Source organism: Corylus avellana, chromosome 7 (assembly GCF_965113065.1).
Source record: "Corylus avellana chromosome 7, dhCorAvel1.hap1.2, whole genome shotgun sequence".
Classification (NCBI taxonomy): Eukaryota; Viridiplantae; Streptophyta; class Magnoliopsida; order Fagales; family Betulaceae; genus Corylus; species Corylus avellana.
In genome coordinates this window covers 5,283,535-5,294,373 of record NC_142496.1, presented here as the reverse complement: position 1 = coordinate 5,294,373, position 10,839 = coordinate 5,283,535, and the positions used below count along the sequence as shown (strand labels likewise).

The following is a 10,839-nucleotide window of genomic DNA, read 5'->3' as shown; positions in this document are numbered from 1 at the left end:
TTAATGTGCGACTCCAACAAAACGAGATCCGAGTGTATGAGAAGCCAAATAAATGTAGCATTATCTTTCTGTAATGCTTTTGTACAGTGTACTGGTTTGCGAAAAAATGAAGCATCATGGCATGGATGCCCTTGTGACATGTGCATGTGCAAGTGATGTAAAAATGGCGATGATTCCAAGTCTTAATCCCATATAGTTAAGATCCATTACAGAACAACTTCAAAAATCAGCTCTATATTGGGCCAATGGGCCATATCCTCTGGTAGATCAGAAACTACATCATGTCATGCTTGTAAAAATATATAATGCTTGTATATATATATATAAGAAAATTGGAAAAAGTTCAAAAATTTGTGAAGGATGATTCTTCACTGCATAAAAACACAAAATAGAACATTATTTTCCACTGAGTTGACTGCCTTCATGTATATTAGCTTGTTTAACGAGGAAAGCAGCTGGTCCAGAAAATGTCTTCCAGTCCATCTGAGAGAGAACTGATCATGAACTAAGAAATAAAATTTCGCTCAATTTGATAAGGAAATTACACAAGGGAAATGCATTTAACAGCTCCACGTTCTCGCATGAAGAAGAATATATGATTTGTAAAAGTTATTGCTTACAAGAAATGCTATCTCCGACTCCTTTTGGGCTTTAATCTCTTGAAAGCCATGAATGTGACAGCAGCAGAAAGAGAATACCTGCTCAAAACAAAACCAGCATCAGAGAAAGATATTGGTGTTGGTGTTTGAGCTCCTTAAACTTTCAAGAGAAATGATGCTCTTGTGTATGTGAATATTCTTTTAGATGTTATTATTTCAATATTTTTTGGGTCATGCATGTTAATGAAAGTTACTGAATAATTCAACTAGAGAGTATGATTTCTCATATCTTTGATGTATCATATGAGCATGTATGTAAACATAAATCAAAATAAGATGCATGTCTTCTTTTTGATTGATGCACAATAGTTAAAGCACTGTTCCAACCTCCTCGGGATAGCAGAAGCTTAACAAATGAATTTTAATTACGTTATAATTTCTCAATACCTGTGCCATGCAATATTAGCTTCTGAACTACTGATCCATTTCAAGATAAATGGAATCTAGGACGTTACTGCATATAATATTAAGAATGAACTCTTCACCACTCATACTCATGTCATGCCCGAAACCAATATAATGCATATGGAATTATTTGTAGAAGTCAATGAACATGATAGAACATCTCGGTAGGATTTTTTTTACTTTTGCTGAAAATCTAAAAAGGTTTTCTTTTCCCTTCATTTCAACTTCTGAGCATCTCTAGCAACACTAGCTATTTTAGCTACTCAAAGCACACTTTTTTATTTTTTTATTTTAGCTACTAACTTTTTAATACAAACTTCAACAGATTTTCTATTCCACTCTCTACTTTCTTTAAGTGCTACACACTTAACATGCAGGGGTATACTTTTGAGAGATAGAGAAACCAAACAAGCGAGGCGGTTGCCCAGATAAAGCCGTTATGTTTCATACTGACTCTTCCAGAGTTTAGTCAAGACCACCACGTACTTGGTTCTGCTATATTGCCATAAATCAAGCCTAATTTTCAGATCAATTTCAAACAGCTGATACATTTTACATAATCATATTGACATGTGGACTGTCCAGGCAAAGGAGGAAATGATTTGGGCATTTTAAGGAATGAAATGATGTTTGAAGAGACAACAGCTTCTAATCTACAATAAGATGTTTCCGCAGAATCTAAAAAAAGAAAAGTCCAAAATATGCCTCTTAAAATAACATCAAACTCTGAAGTCCTTTGGGGTAAGCATATGGATGCTCTGTAAACCTATTCCTTTGAGACACCAAGACGTAACTGGCAGAAATCATATGAACCTTTAACTGAACTATTATCAATTAGTTGGCCAGTTCTCTTTATGCATTAAAAGCCACCTGATCAAATCACCTTATTTCAACCCAAAGTGGCCCAGTGAAACTACTGGCCTCTAATATTGATCCACAAAATAGTAAACAATTCTTTTGGCAAGAATTGGAAGAATGAACTCGTTTCATTCTTGGAACAATCATGAATGATATAAACAAAGATCAGGGCATAGATGAATATCTCATTAGTACAGTAATATCAAATCAGTCACTTGTAAAGGGGCAAGTGCATGTAAAAAGTTATCAAAAGATGAAAAAGCGTACCATGTCAATGTATAATTGAGATGGTCCTGTGGCATGACTGAACTGCGAACCAAGGTATTGACATCCTTTGGAACAGGGTAAGGGTTACTCGGATTGACATTTTCATTTATGTCTTCAATGTAGATAGTATCCTCAGGCAGTCCAGCAGCACGAGCAATTGCAGGAACGTCAATGTAGAACCACTGAAAAGAGCTTGGATCATTTGCCGGAACAAATATGCTAGGCTTCTCACTCCCTCGAATTACTCCAACAACTTCTGTAGGAATAACAGCAGGGATGTTGACCTGTAAGTTGCAAGAAGTTAAGATTGTATCTTCAATTTTTCTCACATCATACAAGGCATCAAGTAATGATAGAAAACTACCTCAACGTTATTACGCTTCTTGGACCAAAACCTCCACCAAGAGCTTCCTTCACTATCTTTGACAGAGGGGGGTGGTATAATAGGAGGCTTTTTGCCGGATTGTAAATCTTCCAAAGACTGGTCTCTCCAGCTACGAGGAACCCATCCTCTGTTGACCAAAATTGGCGACTGCACACTGGAAGAATAATATTCAACATATTGTTAGCTGAAAGTGAACCATAACACAACAATTCATGCATCAGTCAACGACGATATAAGAAAAGAAAACTACTTTTTAAAATAATTTAAAACATCAGCTACTCAGGTGAAGTCCAAATAGAGTTCAGTAGCTCTTTTTATTTTTCCCTGATAAACTTGGAATCGGATATAAGAAATTATTACTAAAAAAAAGGAACATGACTCTTAAGTGGTTTAATAGGGAAAATCACTTTCTAAGAGCTTCATTACTTAACACTCTTTAACGAGTGAGAGGAATGCAGAGAAGAAAGTACAATAGAGAAGAAAGTGAGTCATGTTACTATCATTGATAGAGCTAATAATACTCCTTATGCTTCTACCTCTCTGTGCTGTTGGGCATTGGCATGAGAGGTGTGATGACATAGTAGCCATTTTCAGTCACTCCTGAAATACTTCTTGAACGAGGGCCCACATAGATTGACCTTTCCTCATCAAAAACTCCTTTGCATTTCACCTTCCTAAACTCCAGAGAATCCAATTTTCCATTGGATGGAGATATGCTTTTAAACATCAGGGGTTCCATTTCCAGCCTTTTCTGTCTATATTCTAGCATTTTAATCTGCAACACAAAAGATATTGTCAAAGATAGTAGTCAACTTAACCAAACCCTACTCACATTGTTCAGAGATACTATACAATAACTCTAATTCATCGTTACAGACATGGCTACAGAGGCAAAAACAAATTTGACACATTAAGAATGAGCCAACCCATCATGTTGTTAAAGAAATTAAGAATTTTCCTGCACAAGAGAGATGAGACCACGCATGCTCACAAGCATATATGCCAATGTGAAAGGTCAAAAGGCAATGGGCAGGCCAGTTGGGTGAAGCTTTCTGTAAAGCATCAGCTGTAAATAGAGCAATAATTGCAATTGAGGCAAGTATTGAATATTCAAAGTTCGTTCATTTAATTTTGTTTCAACCATGAGCTGAGCTCAAGCTTATCATCAAGCTAGATAACATGTTCAAACTCGGTTCATTTATTTTTCGAACGAACTCGAGCTTGTTCACAAGCTACTCAATTAACTTATTCATTCCTTTGTTTATATTTTCTCGTAAATTTATGCTGATCATTAGTTATTTGATTATTGTTAAGTTTTTATGATTTGAGTTAATTAGATAAATTAATTTTTAATTTTTTTTTCTAATCAATATGGGAGAGGGAAGATAAATTAATTTTTATTTATAAACTTACAAAATTAACTTCACTAATTTTGTATGTGTAATAAATCATATATAGTCTTTTATCATGAAATTGACCTTTTATATTATATCTTATAACCTTATCTAAATTCTTAAACAATCCAATCATATATATTTTATGGTACATACACCCACACATACATATCTATATCAAAACTAACAATCACAAGGATTTAAGTTATATCTATCATATGAAAAAGAGAAATTCATTTTATCATTTTAAATACTTAAGATGTTCTCACTACAAAGTTAAAAACAATACTATAGAAAATAAGAAAAATGAATTTATATGAGTTTATACGATTCAAACCAAGTTTACATGAGTTTGGCTAGTTTACTAAATTTTTGTTCAAGCTCGGTTCATTAATAAATGAACCGAACTCAAGTCAAGTTTAATTGAGTCGAACTCGAGGTGTTTATGAACATCTTGATTCATTTACAGCCCTAACCATAATCTGTCAAACTTATGTAGAAGTAACTTAATCGGTCGAACTTATCATGAAGAATTTAATTTCTCAACCACTAAAAGGTTGGCAAAAGATAAAATTTGCAGACTTCAAGTCTTAGAAACTTTCAAGCTATGAAGCCACCCATCACATGATAGTTGTAAATAAATTATTCTACCTCAATTGAAAATAATTTAGAAGCAAATTTAGACTTAATGACAGCATTAGACCTATTAAGCCTCAAGATTGTGGATAATGGAGTTTTACTAGAGCCTCATCTAAATGATCGAAAAATTTCACATACACAAATAGGTGAAAATGCAAGTGTGTGTACATGCGTGTATGTTACCTTATCCTGTCTTCTGAAAATCTGCCAAGTTCCAAGGCCAAAAGTGAGAGCTCCGGGGAGGAACAGCAACAATTTTGACCATCCCCACCTTCTTTCATTCCCTAAAACCAACGCTCACCAACTCAGATCAACGAACCTTGGAAAATTCAAGATAATAGAAAAACGATAAACCCACATAGCACATACCGTGAACTTGGGAAGAGGACGCTGATTGGGACTCGGGCACGGAGGAGGAGATGGCGGAGCTAGAGAAGGAACAACAAGAAGAAGAGAATGCCTGCGGTTGTGGTGGCAGAGGGACCCAGAGCCTGCCCAGAGCAACCGGCGACCCACCGCCATTACAGAGCCTCCTGGTCAGTGTTCTGGAAATGGAGGCTGCACCCATTTTGATCAGCAACCTCCTCTCTCATTTCATTTCACACTACCTTCCCTCTCTCTTCGTCACGAGGGGTTTACGGAGGGCTTTCCCAAATGGGCCTTCTCCCAAATTGGGGCTTTTTAGTGAAGCCCATTTCTCAAACTAGGGTTTCACTCCAAGCCGCCACCCCTGAACCCCGAACCCCTCTATATATACGTTCCGCATCGTCTTCCTTCCCTCACCACCCGCCGTGCTCATCAGCTCATTCATCTTCCGAAAGAATCTTTCTTTAGCTTTTAGGGTTTTTAGGTTTCTTGGGGGGGCCAAAGTTGTTTGCTTCTTGTAGATATGACAAGATTTCTTGTTGAAGAAGGCAATCAGTGAGCGTCACTGATGCGCTTGATCATATGCTTGTAGCGCATTCAGCCCTTTTCGTTGCCGAAATTCTTGAGCAGATATGCTTGCATTTTCCGTCTAAACCCTATACGGTTTTTGCATTCATCAGCTCGTACATTTATTTATTTAATTTACTTTTTTTTTTTTGTTTTTAATGTTTTTCCTTTAAATTTTTTATATATTGACACAGGTTTTTTTGTCTTATCCTGACAATCATCTTAGGATTGTTCTTGTGATTCTCATATGTTCTTATGCATTGCATTTGAAAAAAAGAAAACAAATTTCTCTAATTCAGCTTAAAAGGAAAACTTTATGTCTCTGAAATTAATATTAAAAAACAATTGAAACAAACATTCTTAAAAACATATGAGCCATGTTTTCTTTTTAATGTTACATTCATAACACTTTTACAAATCAAATGCAAAAAGAAAAGAAAAAACATCTTCTAAAATGCATTAACAAACAGATTCTGTATATTTATTGGTATAGAAAGTTCAAATTCCCTCACTCCAAGAAGATCTATCAGGCCTGGAATGCTGAAATAAATAGTGCCACAATGAGAGCTGTGAAACCAGAAGCACCAAAGTGAGAGAACCCACAGACTGCAACTTTTGGTGCTGAATTGCTTGATTTGTTTGAGGAAGAACCTGTTGTTAGCAAAAACAATTTATAAGACTTTTGTTTTACAAAACTTTTGTTTTCTGATTTCAATATTTCAACTTATAAACAGGAATTAAGCATCCAATATTGAGGCATAAATGGAAACCTTTCAAACCCCTGCTAGTGAATTAAACCCAAGTTTAAAAGCAAAATGTAATATGTTATTTTAAACCTTTCAGGACTTCCCTTACATTTTTACTTGTAACGAAATGGAATATAATATTTTAATTTTTAAAAGGTAAAGTTTACTTACCCTCTTAAATTACCATTCAATTGACAGTGTTCGTTCTAAACTTTCAATTGAGATAGTCTCCTCCAAACAGGACACTTAATGTCCTCTCGTCTCCCGATGATAAAAATGGACAGAGTTTTTCTCTAAACTGGGTTAGAGAAAATATTTCTTCCAATTCAGTCTATAAAAATGACATGTGTTATTTGAACATATGAGATGCACATGTTTTTTTTTTAATAACATGAACAAAGTTGGAATAAATAATATTAAAAACTCATGTGCATTTCACATGTTATTAAAAAAAAGGACACATGTCATTTTAATAGACTTCTTCTAACCCGGTTTGGAGAAAAACTATGTTTGATAAAAATACCCTTAGTAAAATAAAATAATTTTTTTTTTTTAAAAAAAAAAAAACCTAAAACTATATATATATATAGGGTATGGAAATTAAAAAAAAAAAAATCGCTTTTTTCTTAAAGAAAAAATAATAATAATTTTTTTTTGTTTTTTATTTTCAAAATTATTCAAGTATTTTTGCCTTATTGAAAAATATTTAGGGTCATTTTGGTCTTTTTGTTGTCTTATTGGGGGATATTATCAATTTTTTGGTAATTGAGGGCGGATATTGTAAATTAGATGGACATTCTCAATTGAGTGATATTTTAAAAGAATACGTCGATTTTTCCCTTTTTAAAATCAACAAGTAGATTAGATGGAAGCTAAAATGAGAGAGAGAGAAATATCTTTATTGTTAAATGGCAAGCCTTAATTCTCTAGTTCTATTTATGTGTTCAAAACCAGGCCCCACAATTCAGATTTTCTTTTGAATGGAAAATTTAGCTTGATTTTGGTTTGTTAAAAAAAAAAAGATCGTACGCATAAAAATACAAGTTGAGAGTATCGCATTAATAATTGGAGATTAGATAAAATGTTTCCCAATGTTAAGAGTAATCTGCCACAAAGATTTGATCTTGAAAGGAAGAGAAATGTGACCAAAAAATTTGTACTTCTTTGCACCCAACAACTAATAATTATGAGGTAAAATCTAGGAACTTACTGTTGGAAGAAGAGGGAGCAAGGGCAGCTGCTGAATTGATTGGCGGGGAAGCTTCTGCAAAGAAAAACAAGCCAGATATATAATGCATTATCAAATTAGCATTAAGAAAAATTAAAAGATAATCTCAAAATGATTTGGTGCAAAATTAGGCTTTTGATGAACTATTTTATCCTTCTAAGGAATGATAATATAACAAAGAAACAAAACTAAATGCACAAACACACAACTGACTCCTATGAGTCCTAGCACAACAACAAAGAAATAACAACACTTGACGAACCAGCACTAGGGGTGTGTATCGGATTTGGGAGAGTTGAAAATGAGATTTTTGCATTCCACCTCTGACGGGATTGGAAGAGTCGAAAATCCTTCAGTTCCTTCTCAATAGAGGCTATTCTGCCTTGCCTTGCCTCCGCCTCCAAAATATTGGAAATGGAGTCAGACAAAATAGCCGGGCGAGTCGAAATTTTGTTGGAAACAAAAACTAATCTTTGTCCTCGCCTCCGAATTTTATTGGAAACTAGGAAGCTAGCCAAGGAAAGGAATAGCCATAAATGAGGAAAACCACCAAAACCTTTTTTGTGATGGCTTTCAAAAGATTTGAAAGAACAAGACTAGCTAGTTTGAGAGTGCATGAATGACAAGCTAGGTGATTGGATGATGCTCTTTTGCTTGCTAATAAAAATTTCTAATATATATTTTTTTAAAAAAACATGCATGCAAATTTTCTGTATTCTATAGAACAGAGCACAATGGGGAAAAACAAATGAATACAAATTTATACAAAATGAGGGATTAAAGTAGGGTCTTTTTCTGCCAATTTCCATATAGAAAAACACTTTAGGATCAAAGCCTAAACTTCACACATTCAAATTCTGCTAAAAACTTATAAGAATGACATCAATCAATCAAGCCTCCAACTGGCTATTGCTTTTATCCTATCATATCCACAATTTAGTAGAGTCTCTGAATCTCACAAAAATCTCTAGATTTGCTTCAAACTTTGCCATTGCACATGAACATTAAAAGTATAGTAGATTCACCACCCAGATAGAAAAATCAGAAACAAAAATCACATTCACAATGAATTAATTCAACTCTGTTTACCAAAGAAGGTATCCAATTAAGAACCAAGTTAAATATATCTAAAAGGAAACAACATAGACATAATAATAGTGTCAAAAAAAAAAAAGCTCAACATGCAAATACTTATATACTCTATGGACAAGGATCCCTAAATTTTTATGTTCCAATTTAATTTTATGATTAAATCATAATAAAGACTAATTAATTAATTAATTAAGTAGATCAAAAAATGGAAGGAAAAGAAATGTCCAAAAACCTTTGTTGCAAACTGAAATGTCGGCATTGACAGCGCAGGCCTTTGCAAGCTTCATGGCATCATCCTTGGTAACGTTGAGCGACTTCAAGATGTCTGGATTGTCGAATACGTCGCAGAGGCACTTGGGATCGTCGGAGACCATCTCCTTCAACGGCAAACAGCACGCCGTAGGCGGCGAGGAGGGTGGCTTCAAGTATGCCTGACATGGAAGGAGTTTCTGTAAGCATGCCATCGAATTTCCACCCCCCGATGAGCCTCCTTGAAGAGCGGTTGCAAATCCTATTTCAGAGTAGCCCACGAACACCCATGAAGAAAACAAAAGAAACGATGCTAAAATGTGCTTGGATGCCATGATTTTTCAATGAGAAAATTGATGGGTTTCTTTTCTTTTTCTTCTCTCGTACGTGCTTTTTCATAAATATATATAGTTGGAAACAAGTAATTCTATTTACGTTCTCGCCCCTCCAAATGACCAATTTCTTTTTCAAGGTAGTCGTATGTGTTTGGTTTTTTTGGGTATATACTATTGGAACAGTGGAACACATCCTTATAATTAAACAGACAAGGTAAACGTGTCCTTGTCTGTTTATGAAATTTAAGAAAGCCGTTGGGGAGATATTTCAATATTCCATATTCGTGACGTTGAAAATGCAATAAAAAAGTTGCCATGCACGAGAATATGTCCACTCAGAAATTGTAGAAACGGAAATCCAACCTCTAAAAAGTTGCTCAAGAGCGTATACCAATTAGGATATTGCAGCAATAATTAATATTAATTTGTATTTTCTACTTAATTTATTTCTTTATAAGAAATATCTTATTACGGCTTTTCCCTCTTGCATCTTCGGCACGTACAGTTTAGCTAAAACTCTTAAATTGTAGGAAAAAATATATTTTACTCTTCAAAATTTGAGCGGATTTTTAATTCGACTTCCAAATATTTTTACAATGCACCCTTCAAAGTTTAAATTTTTTTAATTCGATCTCCAATGTTTCAATTTTTACAATACACCCTCCAAAGTTTAAAATTTTTTCAATTTGACCCAAAATATTTCAATTTTTACAATGTACCCCCCCAAAGTTTAAAATTTTTTCAATTCCGCCTATCCGTTAGTCGATGCCGTCTTCTCTGACGAAAATGTGATCACGTGACTCGCACGTGATCACTTATGCGTCTGCCTTCCCCAAAATGCCCCCAACCCATCTCTTCGCAGTTGAATTCGACACTGTCCAAGACTTCGAGTTCGTCGTCTTCTTCAACACCCAGAAAGTCAATCTTGTCATTTCCTGTAGATCTCTCAACGATCCTCCAGGAATTTATGTTCGTCGGGTTCTCTGCTTCAATGAGTTTGCTCGCCAGCTCACACTACCTCTTGAGATGGAGCTTCAAGATTAACAGGCAAGCTCTAGCCCTTGATCTCTCTTCTCTGCCTTCTCTACCAAGACCCAAGAAGAACCACACAGGTCTAACAGTGGGAGTTTCTGTTGCAGCGCTGCAATCGCCGTTGCCATTTACATCTTCAGAAAGATAAAGAACGCCGACATAATCGAAGATTGAGAGTTCGAACTAGGCCCGCATCGGTACTCTTACGAAGAACTAAAGAAAGCAACCAATGGCTTCAAAGACAAAGAGCTACTCAGGCATGGCGGATTCGGTCGAGTTTACAAAGGGACACTTCCAAATTTGAAGACCGAAGTTGCGGTTAAGAGAATCTAGCATGATTCCAAACAGGTTCTGCCTGAGTTCATCTTTGAAATCGGCTACATCCGCTGGCTTTACCACCGAAATTTGGTTCAGTTATTGGGTTGGTGTCGCAAGGGAGGCGATATTCTTCTTGTGTATGATTTTATGGCCAATGGGAGCTTAGACAAGTTCTTGTTTGATGAGCCAAAAACGTACAGTTCTCAATTGGGAGGAAAGGTTCAATATCATAAAGGGCGTCGCGTTCGCCTGAGTTCATCTCTGATGACGGCTGGGTTGGGGGCATTTTGGGGAAGGCA

General features: G+C 35.4%; 2 protein-coding genes across 5 annotated transcripts; both read right to left on the bottom strand.

Moving 5' to 3' along the window:
* Positions 1-229: 229 nt before the first annotated feature.
* On the bottom strand, positions 230-5,253 carry SURF1 (Surfeit locus 1 cytochrome c oxidase biogenesis protein). 4 transcript variants are annotated; one of them, XM_059599731.2, is made up of 7 exons: positions 4,977-5,253; positions 4,791-4,891; positions 3,111-3,349; positions 2,554-2,728; positions 2,190-2,473; positions 621-698; positions 230-505 (listed from the first exon to the last, which is right to left on the bottom strand). In XM_059599731.2, the coding sequence occupies exons 1-6, from the start codon at positions 5,173-5,175 to the stop codon at positions 629-631; spliced, it is 1,068 nt and encodes a 355-aa protein (XP_059455714.2). In that variant the 5' UTR covers positions 5,176-5,253; the 3' UTR covers positions 230-505; positions 621-628. The 4 variants fall into 4 exon arrangements, with proteins under 4 accessions (XP_059455714.2, XP_088374419.1, XP_059455713.2 ...); XM_088518293.1 differs by having other exon boundaries at positions 230-483; XM_059599733.2 differs by having other exon boundaries at positions 231-494.
* Positions 5,254-5,907: 654 nt separating this feature from the next.
* LOC132185919 (Bifunctional inhibitor/lipid-transfer protein/seed storage 2S albumin superfamily protein) lies at positions 5,908-9,207 on the bottom strand. Its single transcript, XM_059599734.2, has 3 exons — positions 8,839-9,207; positions 7,497-7,550; positions 5,908-6,191 (listed from the first exon to the last, which is right to left on the bottom strand). Exons 1-3 carry the CDS (start codon positions 9,188-9,190, stop codon positions 6,067-6,069), a joined length of 531 nt encoding a protein of 176 aa, XP_059455717.2. The 5' UTR covers positions 9,191-9,207; the 3' UTR covers positions 5,908-6,066.
* Positions 9,208-10,839: the final 1,632 nt, after the last annotated feature.

Bases quoted from the DNA above. Each gene is read 5' to 3' on its own strand.
- LOC132185919 (XM_059599734.2), bottom strand. From the start codon at position 9,190: ATGGCATCCAAGCACATTTTAGCATCGTTTCTTTTGTTTTCTTCATGG. The intron at 7,551-8,838 runs GTTTTTGGACAT...TTTTCTTTGCAG, and splicing joins CATTTCAGTTTGCAACAAAG to AAGCTTCCCCGCCAATCAAT. The intron at 6,192-7,496 runs GTAAGTTCCTAG...TGCTAACAACAG, and splicing joins TGCTCCCTCTTCTTCCAACA to GTTCTTCCTCAAACAAATCA.
- SURF1 (XM_059599730.2), bottom strand. From the start codon at position 5,175: ATGGGTGCAGCCTCCATTTCCAGAACACTGACCAGGAGGCTCTGTAAT. The intron at 3,350-4,790 runs GTAACATACACG...TTTGTGTTGCAG, and splicing joins TTTTCAGAAGACAGGATAAG to ATTAAAATGCTAGAATATAG. The intron at 2,729-3,110 runs GTAGAAGCATAA...TTATTCTTCCAG, and splicing joins ATGCCCAACAGCACAGAGAG to TGTGCAGTCGCCAATTTTGG.